Source organism: Nicotiana tabacum, chromosome 15 (genome assembly GCF_000715075.1).
Source record: "Nicotiana tabacum cultivar K326 chromosome 15, ASM71507v2, whole genome shotgun sequence".
NCBI classification, from domain to species: Eukaryota; Viridiplantae; Streptophyta; class Magnoliopsida; order Solanales; family Solanaceae; genus Nicotiana; species Nicotiana tabacum.
The window spans coordinates 9381145-9397823 of NC_134094.1; the positions used below are offsets into that span (position 1 = coordinate 9381145).

Sequence of the window (16679 nt, forward strand, 5' to 3'; positions counted from 1 at the left end):
GTTATCCAAAAAATATTAGCTATTGATTTGAGACATACCAAAAAGTCCGATACACAAAACATCTCGTATTTATGCAAGGTTCGGGAAAGAGTATCACTTCCAAGGGAGGTGTGATATGTAAGCATTAATGAATGATTTCAGGACTTGAACCCGTAGATTATATAGAGATAATTGCTCTAACACTCCCTTCGAATTTGAGACAAACCGAATGGATTTTTCAGTGGTAATTGCACTGCCACTCTTCGACGGCACGTAACCAAAAAAAGCCATAGTCAACCACGTTCTCTCAACTGTTAACGATGTTTCACCAACCTTTAATTAATAGAATTAAAAACTTCAAAAAAAAAAAAAAACGTTTACTCCTCTGACCCATTTTGAACGGTAATATGTTCGTACTCCCTAAAGCTAATTCAGTTAAAGTGTAGAATACCATTCCACTCATAATTATTAATTTGTAGCAATGGACGTTGAACAAGTTTTAAAAAATTATATATTATAGAATTCATTAAATGAATAGCCATAATTATATAGCCGATCTCACATAATTTGTGACTAATGTATAATAATTAATGATTGTATATAATTTGAGCTGAAAACATTAAGTATTTCACTCGTTGCCGATATTGTAGATCCGCCTTACTCTGTTCCTCCAGAACGAGAAATAACGAGATTCAAGTATTAGGACAAATATAAATAATTAACCATGTTCAAAAAGATGTTCGCAAAGTTGTATTGAAAGAAAGTATTTGAAATAAATATATATATATATATATATATATATATATATATATATATATATATATATATATATATATACACGAATTGCTGGACCTTCAGCCTGCTCAAAATTAAGAGGGGCTCTCCAGAGGCGGACCCGAGATTTTAATGTAAGACGGGAGCATCATCACTATTTGCTCAACCAGGGGCTCCTAAAGGTTTTTAATGTTCAGAGTGCCAAGTTATTAGTATAATCATTTTCAAGATGTAAACATATATATATATATATATATATATATATATATATATATATATATATATATATATATAAGATTTTTGTTGAAGTTTACGGGATCCGATAGTCTCTCAATACTACACATAAGTCCGTCTCTCCATACAGATACTGAATAATTAAACAACTTCTTTCTAACAAGTTATCCCACCGTCTCACGGGGATAAAAAAATCAGTATAATCCCGGATTAATTATACTAGAATTTTATCTCAACCAAACGTGAAAAAAACTCATTTCAAATTTAATCTCGGGATTAATTATCCCTTATCACTCATACCAAGTGAGCCATTTATATTTCAGGTAATTCAACATACTAATATTAGTAGGACCCAAATCTTACCTACTCAACTCTCAACTGCTAATTTTCTTAAGTATGTCCTGCATTTAATAGAGTACAAACCTATCTATTCATTGTCTCAATCATTCGAAGAAAAAGATCTTGTGTTTTTTTATGCTTAAAATCCTATTTTATTTGTTTATTTTTTATTTTTTTTCAATTAATCATAGACCTCAAACTCCAATTTGTAAATAGAGTTCTATATATGAATTATCATAATATTCCAAACTAAACACCCAGTTAAATGTATTACTCCCCTCCATTATTCCATTTGATATGGCTGTGAGGGTCAAACTATCTAATTTTATGTATTTATACGCATATAAAAACTTTAAGTTTTTAAAAATAAACTTTAAATATTTAAAAATTGCATTAAAAGTATCATAAGTTACAACTTACTACATGCAATAATTTAAAATATGAAAAATGGCCAAAAAAATTCCTTAAACTATTAAAAATAACTCAATTTTACCCTCCTTTAAGTTAACAAAAGTGGACATAATGGGGTGGGTTATTAAGATGAGTTGGGTGGGATTCACTTAAAAATGAGGAGAGTATTTTTAAGGGATTTTTACACAAATAGTCGGCTCTATTCATTATTTACTTTGTTTAGCCATGTATGTATAGATTATACATTAATTATACATAATTATACATATAATATATATATATATATATATATATATATATATATATATATATATATATATATATATTATACATTTAATATATATACTATACTATACTATATATACATCTTATATAGGTTAATTCTTCTAAAATTTTTTTATTCAATTAAGAGATCACCACGTGTATTTTTAAGTCGGGATGAAATTTTTAATGGGTAGGGGGTAAAATTTAATTCACAAGTATAATGGTAGCGTAACTATACTAAAAAGTTAAAACAGAAGATAAATATATCTTATTTTTTATAATAAAAGGACAAACATATCTCTTTTCCGATAAATCTATATCCCTACGAATTTCAAAGGGAATCAAATTGAACAAAAAGTTAGTACTATAATAAAATATTGTTAAATCGACATCGGACCCACAATATTAGACTATTTCATCATTTCGTTGACCAACTGATACACTATGTGGACCCAATATTCCAACTAGCCGAAATATTATCCTTTTTTATTTCAAATTCAAACTTTATCTACTTTAAAAGTATTACGAGGTTTTTATCTTGTTTTTTATTAAAAGAAATAAATACCCTTTAAATAAAGACCTTTGGCCTTTCTCTTTTACTTTTTTTTTTTTGCAATGAATAAAATTCTAATTAAAGAACAATTATAGATGTATAATGTGCCACTGCATAATTTGGGTGTTTATACCCTTGATCAAGCACTCAAAATTTTGAATTATATTTAGTCAATCTAAGATATTTCTCACATGATAGGAATTAGTATGTTAACAACCAATATAAAATTAGTTAATTTAATTTAGAGAAATTTAAATAGAGCGACAAGAACAATAAATATTTCTATATCTGACCTAAAACTTGCTTAGAATTATATATACTAGGAAACTCATTTGCCAAAAATATACACTTTGATGAACACTGCTCTCGTTTACTATTTACTGATCGCATAGGACTCGGTAAAGAGGAAAGAACTTTCTACTAAGAATTTATCAATTTTCAAGACTTCAATCTGAACTCACCGGTTATTAGTTAAGAGTGAAAATATCTCACTCATTTTTACGAATATTTTTTTTTGGTAAAGTCATATAATCTACCCTAACAATTTCAGATTCATGATGTCTCAATCTTTATATTAATTTATTATTACTATTTTCAACTTTTTAAATCAAATTCCTTATTTAAATCTAATTTTTTAATTCACAATTACAGTTATAGCATGCTAAAGAGAAAATCTATTCTTATGTCTCGAATTTGAAACCTCTAATTAATGGTTAAAGATTTCATCCATCCGATAATTATATTATATTTTGGAGATATCAAACACTTTTTTGGTAGACATAAAATTGATTAAAGCTGTTCAAATAATAAATAAATAAATAAATAAAAATATCAAAGGGGTAAAAGGGACATAACATTGTTTGGAAACGGTTCAATCCTAGTGTCATAATTTCAACGTCGGCTTGACCTTTGGACGTGTAAAAACAAAAACAAATAGTCAGACCCAGCAACCCAAAAATCAACGATAAGGACAAAAGAAACCCATAAAGACAAAATATGCCCTCGATTTCCCTCTACGTTGACCCTACTCCTTTCTTTAAATGCACAGTCTACTATCTCCGTCCCTCGTTAACATAAATAAAATATTACGAGTTCGAACCGTAAAAATATTTATAAATAATTATATTATAGTAAATTATTAATATTATATTTCTTAAGGGTGTAGTCCTTATTTGAATTTTACGTGAATATGAAATACTTGATTGAACTATTTTATTTTACTTTTAAAATAAATTAAACGTTTTGAGTTCACATATTTAAGAAGTAAAGTTAATTGAAAGAGAACTCTTTATTCTTTAATTAAGCTTTATCCAATAAGACTTCGAATTAATAACTTTAGACATGATTAAAGTGATAAAAAGTTATCCACCAATGATACATATATGAAAATAATAGTAGTATACTATGCTAAACTTATTTAGATGAAGTTTAGTACTCCTACTATATATATTTTTGTTTCTCTCTATTATTTCACTAGTACCACTAATCTATACGGTCAGATAAATGGCGGAGCCAGAATTTTATTAAGGGATATTAAAATATATAAAAGTAAACATATCAGAAAATTAAAGGGAGTCAATACATAGTATATATACATATAAAATTTTCTTTTTACCTAACTATACAGTGTATTTTTCACGCAAAAGAGTATCGATCCTAACTATTATGAATTCGTATAAAGCTTATTAAAGGAGAAAAAGCTATCGTAATACTGCGATATTATGACGTTTCAAATTTCACAAGTGAAATTTTATTATAGTTGATTTATTTCAAATACAAGAAGCGAAAAGTAGATATTTATGAATTTTATCCGAGAGCCCACGATCTTTAATTAAGGATGAAGAAGAATTCAATCCATATTATTGTAATCTTTGATTACGACTAATTTCACGATTCAAACTCATAACCCGACAATTTTATTGTTACTCCAAACACTCTCTTTCATTAGCCGCAAAAAACAATTACAAAATAGATTAGTCCATTCTCTCTCTCTCTCTCTAGACTAGAAATAGTATTTGTTTCCTCTCTCTCTATATCTCATTTTCTTTCACAACAAACCCAACAAACTCAAACAACTTTTTCTTTTGCCTCTCTGTAACTCTGCTTTTGTAGAGAATAGAAATATATACATATAACAGTGGTTACTGTTGGGGGAGGTGGGTATGAAATGAATAGAACGTGAAATGGGAGGCGGCTTTTCGTGTTTTACCAACCCGGCGGTGGTGAACCGGACTGAACCGGAGGTAATATTCACCGGCAGCGAACCGCTCGACGAAACCCTAGGCCATTCCTTCTGCTACGTTAGGTCATCCGCCCGGTTTGGTCTCTCTCCGACAAACTCGGACCGGTTCGTTTCGCCTTCTCAGTCTCTCCGGTTCGATAATGAACCGGCTCCGTTAAGGAGCGAAACCGGATTCAGAGCCATTTCAGGTGCTTCTGTTAGTGCAAATACTTCTACTCCCCGAACTGTCCTCCAACTTGACAATATTTACGACGATGGCACTGGTAGTGTTGTGAATGGTTTTGAAAGTACGTCGTCGTTTAGCGCTTTACCTCTTCAACCGGTTCCTCGAACCGGTTTAAGCAACGAACCGTCTGGTCCAACGGAAAGAGAGAGGGCGTTCTTCATGTCCGGTCCGATCGAGCGAGGAGCTCTATCCGGTCCACTAGAGCCCGCCGTTCCATTCTCAGCTCCGTTGGGTGGTGACGGCATTTACGTAAAAAAGAGAAAGTCGAAGGGCATTAATGGAATTAAAAAGGCCTTTAAACGGCCGTGGGTGGTGCCAGTGAGAAACTACTTCATAGGTAAAAAGGAAATTAACTGTACACGTGATTATAGTGGATGGCATTTACGTAATAATGTGAATGTTGAATGGGCATTAGGAAAAGCGGGGGAGGATCGTGTGCATGTGGTTGTATGTGAAGAACATGGGTGGCTGTTTGTTGGGATTTATGATGGGTTTAATGGACCTGATGCACCTGAATTCTTGATGAGTAATCTGTACAAAGCAATGAACAAAGAATTGGAGGGTTTGTTTTGGGATAGTGAAGATACTAGTCGTAGTAATAATAACCAAGAAAGCGAAAAAAATGCAAGTTTAAATAATGCAAATATAGGAAATGAAGTGATCATTGAGGAATCGAATGAAGCTAATTCGAATGGAGTGCATAAGGAGATGAGTAGGGGGGATAGGGGAGTAAAAGAAGCTGAAAATGAGGTTAATTTGGCTCAGATGGATAAAGGGTGTGAAAAGAAGGTGATATTTCAGTCAGAAAATGCAAATATAGAAAATGAAGTGATTGGTGAGGACTCGAATGAGCCACATTGGAATCGAGGACCTAAGGCCACAAGTAGGGGGACTAGGGGAGTAGAAGAAGGTGAAAATGAGGTTAATTTGGAGCAGCTAGATAAAGGGTCGGAAAATGAAGTGATCATTGAGGACTCAAACGAACCAAATTTGAATCGAGCAGCTAAGTTGACGAGTGGGGGAGAAAGGGGAGTAGAAGAAGGTGAAAATGAGGTTAATTTGGAGCAGCGAGATAAAGCCCGTAAAGGGTCGGAAAATGAAGTGATTGGTGAGGACTCGAACGAACCACGTTCGAATCGAGCACTTGATGCCACAAGTAGGGGAAATAGGGGAGTAGAAGAAGGTGAAAGTGCGATTAATTTGGAACAGATGGATAGAGGGTCTGAAAAGAGAGTGACATTTCAATCAGGGGAGATAGAGGTTAGGAGGAGGAGATTGTGGGAATTTTTAGCAGAAGATGAGACAGAGGATGGTCTTGATCTTTCGGGTTCAGAGAGATTTGCATTTTCAGTAGATGATGCTTTAAGTGTAAATAGTGCAGGTTCAGCAGTTAATAGGAGGTCGTTGCTGTTGTCGAAGTTGAAACATGGTTTGTCAATTAATAAGCACAAAGAGAGTAACAGGTTATTCCCATGGAGATTCGGATTGCAAGCTAAAAAGAAGGTTGAAGTAGGGGAGAATAGAGTGGAGGAAAGGATTGATAGAAGTGAAAGGAAGCGTAAGGTGGGTCCGGTTGATCATGAGTTGGTTTTGAGAGCAATGTCAAGAGCTCTCGAAGTCACTGAGCTCGCGTACTTGGATATGACAGATAAAGTTCTTGATCGGTACCCTGAGCTTGCATTAATGGGTTCTTGTTTGTTGGTTGCTTTGATGAGAGATGAAGATGTGTATGTAATGAATGTGGGAGATAGTCGTGCTATTGTGGCTCAGTATGAGTCTGAGGAGGTTAGTTCTAGTTCAGAATCAATAGTTCCAGGCAACTGTGAGTTGGCCGTTGAAGGCATTGCTGAAGAATCTGTAGTTGCTGGTGATGAGGAAAATAAAGCGACGAATGAGATACCTATTCAAGCTATGAAGCTGACTGCCTTGCAATTGTCAACTGATCACAGCACTAGCATTGAAGAAGTAAGGTTCCTCGGTTTCTTTGATACTCAATGGGTTGTTTCTGGTGCTTCCTTCCATGTTTGATGTTTCATTGATTTATGAGTTATGACATTCTGCTAAGTACTGGAGTACATAAATATTTTACTCCGTAAGAATTACAAAACTTCAGAATGATGAATGCATGTAAATTAAAAGCTATTTCCTTTATCTGGTGCTCCAAAATATGATGCTGTTTTGCTCATCACTGGCTTTACTGATCTAAGATCATTGAATGCAGTAGGTTATGAAATTTATTGGGATATAATTTCTAAATAAAAGCCTAGGCCTCAAAGGCTCAAAGTCAGTTTCTTGCTTTAATTATATGCAGAGCTGTATCATATATGTGCCTGCCAAACTGGTTTTTCTGTAGGTCTGGTGCTTTGAATCTTTGGTCACAGTGTATTGAACAATTAAATTTTTGGGTTGGCAGCATTTAGCTGGTATAGGCAGGTTCTTAGAAACAGTTCAGCATTTGCGATAGTTTGACCCTCTCAAATGGTTCCTTTTCCTATAATCTGTTATTCCTTTCCATGTCATAAGCTTGGTCTTCCTCAATATTGTAGGTTCCTTCTTTACTGCTGTGCTCACTTTTGCATAAATGACAATAATCTGAAGAGGGATGTACCACGCGGCATGAGATGCTGCTCCTTTAGCCCAAGTCTCTTTCTTTGCATCTCTCACTCTCTCTCTCTCTCTCTCTCAAAGATTTTAATGAATGTGAGTGTTCCGGATTTTCATGAATTTGCGCTTAATCTCTATAAGTGGATCAGGAATGCAGTCAGATCCTTTCCGATATTGATTGCCTTCTAATCTTAAAACTTTCTTAAAATAGAGTGCAATACTGTTCAAACCTTATGGTTCATGAGTCTTGGGGATATATTAGAAGGTATAATTTTGCCACTCTTTAATGTAATAGTGACAATGAGGAAACTTCATAATATTGGTTTCCCTTAGCTCCATTTTTGTCAATATATTTGCCTTGTCTGGTATTCTTTTGGTCATCTAAATGAAATAATGGATTTGGAATCTTCCTGTAAGCTTCTAATATACTGCTCAAGTAGCTCCATACATTAGGTTCCTTCTATACTTGTAGTAAACACTGTATCAGATGGAGCTACTTGAGGTGTTAGATATCTATTGATGAATCTTTCTTTTGTTTTCTACTTCTTCCATCTTCATTTATTCTGCTCTTTTATTCCTGCATCTCTCTATTTTTTAAGCAAACTGTTGTTTGTAGTTTCCCCGGACCCCACATGTGGAAATATACTGGATATGTTGTTGTTGTTGTTTGTAGTTGGATACTGGTTTCAGTTTTCTTTCAGCTACAAAATTCATGTATTGATGTGATGCTCTCAACATTATTTATTTTTATATTATTTTGTCTTTGGATTATTGGACGAAGATGAATATGATAAAACTGCTGAATGCCTCAAGTGAGTGGGTTCTCTTTTTCTTTTTTCTTTTTTCCTTTTCCTGTCCAACATTATCATTTGGCAGAAACGTTGCCTATTGGGATGGATGGACAACTCCTACCATGATAAAATGATTATACCTGCGCTTAAGCATAGGACCTTAATATAATAATGTCTTGTTGAGCAGTGAGTGTACAACTAGACATTTACTAACTTTGATGAATATTCATTTTTTTCTCCATTAGCGACGATGCAATGCATCAGATTTGTACTCCATGGAAAACAAAAGTCAAACAATATAATGAGGTAGATAAATTAAAAGAAAAAGTGAAATAAATGCCTGACATATCTTCATTTTCTTGTAACATTTGTGAAAGGCTTCAGGCTTCCTGTATTTGTTGGGCCTTACTTATCAAGACATTAGATGAGCACAAATAATATATATTGGCTCCAATTTGAGGCCTGCACATTCAAGTTGATCTTTTCGTCTTTTATCTAAATTGCCCCTAATACTAATTGCAGTTCACTGATTTTGCTAGTTGTTGAATGAGCTAGTAGCTGTAACAGCACCTGTATTGCTATCACGCATAATTGTGTTCACTCTTTACTCTGACATAACCATTTCTGCTGGCCAGATATGGTTAATGATTCCCATGTTGTCTGTTTCGGTTCTACCAAGTTATAACTTCTCATTGTTGTTAGTAAAGTGTGTTTGACCAATGAATGCGATTGGCACTGAGTTTATGTCTCATTTGTCATTGTGAAACCTGTAATTTTTAATTGTCTGTTGCTTGTAACATTTCCATGTTTGTATTTTAATCAGTCAGGTTCTTAAACAGTTTGTTTCTTGTAACGATTTCCAGGAAGTTATTAGAATCAAGAATGAACACCCAGACGACCGCAATTGCATTGTTAATGATAGAGTGAAAGGTCGTTTAAAGGTCACTCGCGCTTTTGGGGCGGGCTTCCTGAAAAAGGTTTGTCATTTGTTTTTCTTTCTCCATTCTGGTTTCCAATCCCGAAAATCTCAAGCAATTGAATCAAATTGCACATCTGCACATTCTGAGCCTCGTTTTGCTTTAGATATTGTGGCATCAGAGGACCCTCTTTGACTATTTCCATTTCTGGTTTGGCCGAAATTCTGTGGTTCTCTAGGATATGGAATGTCATGCACTCTTAGTCCTAGCATTCCATCTAGTACAGATATATATGTTTCTACCTACAGTTACTCTGGACATGTAAAGTTTGCCACACGTTTAATTATCTGAATGAACATCCTACTTTGAATTGTTGCTGTAAACTTATATTCTGTTTTGACATGCTTGCTGCCAATCCGCTTAATATTTTGAGATGTGCCTGTGCAGCCTAAATTGAATGATGCATTGCTAGAAATGTTTCGGAACGAGTACATTGGGGATGCTCCTTACGTATCTTGTAAACCTTCGCTGCGCCATCATAGACTCTGTCCTAAGGATCAGTTTTTGGTGCTATCCTCTGATGGCTTGTACCAGTATTTGAGCAATCAAGAGGTGGTTTGTCATGTTGAGAATTTCATGGAGAAATTCCCTGATGGGGATCCTGCTCAGCATCTTATTGAGGAGCTCTTATTCCGTGCAGCCAAGAAAGCTGGTATATTTTCTGTCTAGTCTTTCTGTGCAGAGTTAAGGGTAAAAAGTTACTGTTTTGATGATTCTTTACGTTTTCAAGTGGCTGCACGCCCTTAATTTTTGCTAGGAAATTACATTTAAATTTTCAGATTTTTTACTCTCAATCATCTTCCTCCTATTGTCCAATTTAGACCAATTCTGTATTAGGTGGGAACACTAAATTGGACCCGCTCTGATACTGTGACACAATAACATACAATGCTTATTCTGGATTTATGACCAGATTATCCGCCATGGCTTAATTTGTTAATGTCTACTTCTCTTTAACTGATGGAACAAAGATACGTCTTGAGGTTTGAGAAACATCCGTCTTTTACTCGTTTAAGCTGCTACACTAGCTCTGACATTTGATAACTATAAAAAAGCCTATGTCAAGAATATTATTTTCACTATTTAGTTAGAATTGTAAACCCCTGAATAGTGCATTATATTCTAATTGAATTGTTAATGTTTTCTTGCAGGAATGGATTTTCATGAATTGCTGGACATCCCCCAGGGAGATCGTAGGAAGTACCACGACGATGTTACTGTTATGGTGGTATCTCTTGAGGGAAGAATTTGGAAGTCGTCTGGGAAATACCCCTGAGTTTTTACAATTTCCATGTATAGTGGTGCTGCAATTTTGATCTCTTGAGCTGGGATGTTGAGAACAGTGGTGGAAGCTGGACAGTCGCTCAAGCTCACAGCTCCGGTTATCCCCTTGACAACAGCCAAATCTAGTGCTAGAAATATGACAAGGCTCGTAAAAAGTAGAAATTTTGTAGCTGGGATTGCTCAGAACTGCTGCTAGAAAAGAAAGAAACAGGATCTCTTCATTTAGTTTCTTTTTAGATTTTGCACAGTAGAATAGTTATTTTCATTCTTTCAAGTTCTTTTTCTCTTTTTGCCCCCATCTCATCTACTCTTTAGAGCCAAAATCAAGTGATTGTGACAAGGTGGTTGGCTTAGTTACGAGTTCTAGCCTTCTAGGCAATATATCTGTATTTTGGAGGTGGATATTCACCAATCAATTCAGTTTACAGAGAAGAGAAGTCTTGTTGAACCCTTATGTAAAAAGTTATCTTACAGAATGGGGTAAAGGGAAAGGTACATCACATACTTTTTATGCTGATTGCAGTATATCAATATTTCCTTCATTTTTTACAGTCTTGTACATCTGGTGATAGTAGAATCTGGGCTTATCCCATGACCAGCTACTGCAGGATAGTCGAGCGTCGTGTATACCTTAGCAGCGTTTTTCCTTGCATTTATGCAAAGGAATTGTTTTCACGTCTCGAACCTGTGGCCTACTAGTTAAAATACTAGTTCTAGAATAAGGGTTTTATCAAGCTGAACCCCATCTTTTATTATCTCACAGAGAATGGTAACAGAAAAGAAGCTTGAGACCCATACGAAGTCGCCACGAATGGATGACTAGTGAGACAGAAAATGTTTCAGGTAGAAGCATAGACAATGGAAGTTCAAATAAATATCACCTGATATTTATTTCTACAATACCAAAAAGAATTACATTTAATGTAAAGAGGAATACACTGAACAACTGCTTATTTTCGTTTATAAGAAAACAGACTTTGATTCATTATCAATAGTGCACATCGGAACTAAGAAAGAAAAATGCGCCACATTTCAAAAAGTTTCACCATCAAAGGCGTGAGGGATCTAGCAGTTCTCTAATATGAGTTTCAACTTTCTTCCGAATTGAAGCATTTGGGAAACGGTCTACTACTTCAGCAGCAAACGAAAAGATCAAAGCTTTTCTGGCAGTTTCAATGTCAACACCCCGTGCCCTGAAGTAAAACAGTTGGTCCTCCTCGAGGTCACTGATAGCAGCACCGTGAGAGCATTTGACATCATCAGCGATGATTTGGAGATTAGGTTTGACATTCACAGTTGCTCGAGGCTCCAAAAGGAGGCTCCGTGTAAGTTGTCCTGCATCTGTCTGCTGTGCATATCTGCAACATCATTTATAATAATAGACACATTAAACAATAATCAAAACCATCGACACAATTTGACAGTCGCGTGCAGTATCTGAATAAAGACTACTGTATTCAAATGCAGTTTTGAGTAAACTAAAGGAGAAAAGAAGGTGAAGTCTTTCCTAAGTTTGCATTATATCTCTTATTGATAAGATAAAACTCAAAAGCTGAGACACCAGCTTTTATCTTCTAATAAAATTAACTGCCTAAATAAATAATAAAATTGTAAAAGTCGTTATAATCAACTGAAATACTACTACTACTACTACAACAACAACAACAAACTGTAATCCCACGAGTGGGGTTTGGGGAGGGTACTGTGTACGCAGACCTTACCCCTACCTCAAGAAAGTAGAGAGGTTGTTTCCGAAATCAACTGAAATACTCCGGTTCGCTATTTCACATGGACCATTTGACTATTGGACACAACCACACAGGTACATTCACCAACTATTTTAAGAAAATCGATATAAAGTACCCATGTCCGTTTGACATAAATAGAATATAAAGTGAGTCGAGATTCAAGGCAAACGGAGGATTTGAGTGACACAACTAGCAAATGATACCTGATCCATTGACCGCCAAAAAGCAAGAAATGTCGAGGCTGCTAACTTTAACTGATGTCATGGAATATGCCACTTCCATTCAGGCTTATACTATCTTAATATATCGGAACATCTTTGTAGATTGCAGAACATAAACCGAGAATTGACTAAGATTGTACCACAGTGAAATAGTAGTGAAAGTATTTTGAACAACGCAACATTGGGACCCTCCAAGAAAATACATCACCATATAAATAATTTAAAAAGAAAATCACATAAGAAAACGTGAACAGAAACAGTACCATGAGATATAGGATACACAGACGAAACAATATCAGTATTTAAATGTTCAACACTGGTGATTTGCAGAACGAGTCACTCAAATAAACACCAAAGGTGCGATAGAATATAATACCTATTGACTTGAACGTTTCCATCAAAAACAGCCTGTCCAGACGAATGGGCCACAATGCACTTGTGGATCTGCTGAGAGACACCTCGAGGGTGATCTAGGACTAATCTACTGTGTAGATCTTGTGTTTGATCGGAGATGCACATATGAAATGTAGATAACTCAGTAACTGTGTCTGGACCAACTTGCTGGATGTGAATATTGTGCCTACTCAACTTTCCACCAGTGCTTACTTCTATATGCTCGTATGTGCTAGTTGATTCCTGAAAATAATCAACTCAATTATGAAGCAAAATTAAATGTCCCCAGAAGACGACAACAACAACAACAAAAAAAAAAAAAAAAAAAAAACGTATAATCCCACAAGTGGAGTCTGGGGAGGGTAGTGTGTATGCAAATTTTACTCCTACCTTGAAGGTAGAGAGGCTGTTTTCGATAGACTCCCGGCTCAAAGAAAGATGAAAAGAAAGCAGTAGCATCAAACAATAACAACAACAAGATAATAAGAAAAAAAAGGCGAAAGGAACAACATGTAGTAATTGAAATCTAACAATAACAGAATACAAGAGTAACACTAATACTACTGGTATGGGAAAGAAACACGCTCGACTAACTACTAGCCTTCTACCTGAATTCTCAACCTCCACACCTTCCTATCAAGGGGTCATGTCCTCGGTAAGCTAAAGCAACGCCATATCCTGCCTAATCACCTCTCCCTAATACTTCTTTGGCCTACCTCTATCTCTCTTCAGACCCACCAAGGCCAACCTCTCACACCTACCTTAAATCTCCCCAGAAGACAAATAAATAAAAATCTGGAGTTGTTACAGTAGTTAGGAATTGTTTAAAGCTAACAATAAGACTTTCAGAAGGAAAAATACATACTTCTGCATTAGCTCTGCTCGTGAAGGTAAAGGTAACATTTAACGACTCATAGTTAACATCAAACTAAAGAGATAAAAGTCTTCATTTTCAACCGACATTACTAAGTTTTTTGTTTAATAGTTAAGCAACAAGTTGCGAAAGTGTGTAGACATCAGAACCAACAAGTTGTAGCCAAGCCTGGACTGGTATTCACATTGCTAGCATAAAATTGCTCTTAAAAAAGAAATGCCAGTATTACTAATATATTATTTGAGTTAATTATCAAGGTAAATAACACCATTATCCATATTATGAAAATCTCTTGGATGTTCTGTATACAGAGAAAAGGAGAGAAAGGAAAAAAGCATGCTGGAATGACAGGACAGAGGAGAAAAGTAAAAATTGTATTGTTTTTTGTTTGATCCAAAGAGAGAACAGGAGTCTGTTCCATTTGATATTACTCTTAATATGCATTTTCTTTTCAAAATCCTAATATCTCCCATGGCATTAGGAAAATATCACGGAAAAAATAACTTTCCTTTCTCTCTATTTCAGCTTGCCTGGAGCTACTGTAGTTGTAAAAATCTAAAACGAAAGAAGATAAGCTGTTATCACATACTGTTGTTTAGCACCCACCAGTCGTTAAAATACCATCCATAAAATAACATAATTTTATTGCTTTTAGTTCTATATGTTTGGTTCAGTTTTAATCTTGCCTGCAAAGGTAATTAAAACTATAGAGGCCTACTGTAGAAGTTTCATATGGTCGGGGGCTAATTCTATAACAAAGAGAGCTCTTGTGTCCTGGGAGAAGATGTGCTTACCATGTGCTGCTGGAGGTTTTCAATTCACCAATATTAAAATCTGGAACAAAGCTGCTATTGTTAAAGTGTGTTGGGACCTAGAGCATAAGGTGGACAAACTATGGATCAAATGGATACATGCCTTTTACATTAAAGGACAATAGCTGGAATCTATCGCTATACCACAACAAGCTAGTTGGATGTTGCAGAAAATATTGGAATCTAGAGAACTGAGACAGATACAAGGCGCTACAAAAGGAAACAAAAGCTTGATTAGACATATCTATCTACAGTTGTTGGGAGATCATGCCAAAGTACCACGGAAACATCTGACGATTAACAATACAGTAAGGCAAAAGCTCAGTTCACACCATGGGTGCTATTCTTCAAAATGACTTAACTTAAAACTTATTCTTCATCTCAAATTGATTATAAGTTTCTTTGTGACTAGAGGAGAGAATAGATTATTGTCCAATCTCAAAAATGATTTTCAGGTTAAGCGACGGTTGGCCAGAGCATCCTATCCGAAAACTTAAGGCAATAAATGAACCTACGACCTATATAAAGTTATAAACCCCTTTACATGTCCTAACATATTAGATATGAGACATACTATAACTCAACAAGCACCAATAACCAATCACATTATATATGAGAATTTTATTGAATTATGCATAATATGCCAAGGTCATATTTAGTTTCAAAAAAAAGGAACAAATTTACCTGTTGAACCCAAGTCCACTTGATATGTGCAGCATTTAAAGATTGATTTTGGAGGTAAGAATGGCTCACTTTTGCCCCTTCTCCAACAACCACTTCCATAACAGAATTTGACCAGTAACATTTATCTTTATCTCCACCTACATACTCCTCAACTATACTAATCTCCCCTCCCTTCTCCACCAACACCAACACCCTCGGATTCGAAAAGGGCAAAGCTTTCGACCCCTTATCGCTACTTTCACCCGAAATATACCTCAAAACCAATGTATTCTCAACTTTACACCCTTCTGGCACATACATTAGTAATACATCAGGGGTACCAACACCGTTAAGTGACCAAAACAAATCACCCTTAAAACCAGATTCATACTCGGACACCCTTTTCAAAATAGCCTCAGAATTCACACTCAAAAGACTACCAACATAAACACCACTAGGCAATTCTTTTAACTGAGACAATTCGTTCATAATATAACCATCAAGAATTGAAATTGTAGGCAAAAGGGTATCTGAAAATACATCCAATGAAGAACTTTGAATCTTTGGAGGCAAAACTGGTTCAATTCTTGAATTTTTCAAGAATGAAGTGTCAGTAAATCTAAAAGGTTCATCTTTACGAGAAGGCCAAGGGGTTGAAAGAAGGGTTTCTGACGAAGTTTCCCTTAGCTTTTGAAGTGGTGGGAAAGATGTGGAAAGCAAAGAATCTTCAAGGGTTTCCGCTATTTGGAGAACATATGGGTCTGAAAGTGCTGCAATTGAATTTAATTTAGGTTTAGTAAACACTCTAACTTTAGGAGTTTTTTGGCTAATTCTTGTTGGTGTTGAGAGATACGAGGATACAGATACAGATGTTGGTGCCAAAGCAGAAAGTGCCATTGAAGGATCTCAAGGTTTGTGGTCAGATTCCAACTTTTGAACTTAATTTAATTGATCCAAAACTTACCCAGACAACTAATTTACTTGGAATTAGGAAACCTTGTCTCGAAATTACTTGGAACGGTTTTTTCTTTTTTCTTTTTTCTTTTTCTAATCTGATTAGGATTGTTGTCTGCGTATTTTCCATTTTGTTTTTCTTTCTTTCTAATTTTCAATCATTTTTGTATTTTGTTTGTCAAGGGCTTTAGTGAAGGAAATCCTTGGGGGAAGTTACATATTTATATGTTCGGTCAAAAATATTTATATCTACTAATTAATACATAATATAAAAGTTTCAATTATTATTATTTAATTTCTTGGGGCGGCCTTTTTAGAGATTTACGGTAGTTCCAA

The 16679-nt window shown here is 35.1% G+C and overlaps 2 protein-coding genes across 2 annotated transcripts; one reads left to right on the plus strand and one right to left on the minus strand.

Moving 5' to 3' along the window:
• The first annotated feature begins 4551 nt into the window (after positions 1-4551).
• LOC107812497 (protein phosphatase 2C 29) lies at positions 4552-11203 on the plus strand. The gene is made up of 4 exons (XM_016637622.2): positions 4552-6987; positions 9281-9394; positions 9782-10046; positions 10546-11203. The coding sequence occupies exons 1-4, from the start codon at positions 4738-4740 to the stop codon at positions 10668-10670; spliced, it is 2754 nt and encodes a 917-aa protein (XP_016493108.1). The 5' UTR covers positions 4552-4737; the 3' UTR covers positions 10671-11203.
• Positions 11204-11543: 340 nt separating this feature from the next.
• Positions 11544-16416, minus strand: LOC107812498 (protein ABCI7, chloroplastic-like). The gene is made up of 3 exons (XM_016637623.2): positions 15411-16416; positions 13024-13283; positions 11544-12036 (listed from the first exon to the last, which is right to left on the minus strand). Exons 1-3 carry the CDS (start codon positions 16284-16286, stop codon positions 11727-11729), a joined length of 1446 nt encoding a protein of 481 aa, XP_016493109.1. The 5' UTR covers positions 16287-16416; the 3' UTR covers positions 11544-11726.
• Positions 16417-16679: the final 263 nt, after the last annotated feature.

What these genes read in the sequence shown, in the direction of transcription:
- LOC107812497 (XM_016637622.2), top strand. Translation starts at nt 4,738, where the DNA reads ATGGGAGGCGGCTTTTCGTGTTTTACCAACCCGGCGGTGGTGAACCGG. An exon ending in GGGCGGGCTTCCTGAAAAAG is followed by an intron (nt 9,395 to 9,781) that starts GTTTGTCATTTG and finishes GTGCCTGTGCAG; the next exon opens with CCTAAATTGAATGATGCATT. An exon ending in CCGTGCAGCCAAGAAAGCTG is followed by an intron (nt 10,047 to 10,545) that starts GTATATTTTCTG and finishes GTTTTCTTGCAG; the next exon opens with GAATGGATTTTCATGAATTG.
- LOC107812498 (XM_016637623.2), bottom strand. Translation starts at nt 16,286, where the DNA reads ATGGCACTTTCTGCTTTGGCACCAACATCTGTATCTGTATCCTCGTAT. An exon ending in AGTGGACTTGGGTTCAACAG is followed by an intron (nt 13,284 to 15,410) that starts GTAAATTTGTTC and finishes GATTATTTTCAG; the next exon opens with GAATCAACTAGCACATACGA. An exon ending in GGAAACGTTCAAGTCAATAG is followed by an intron (nt 12,037 to 13,023) that starts GTATTATATTCT and finishes ATGATGTTGCAG; the next exon opens with ATATGCACAGCAGACAGATG.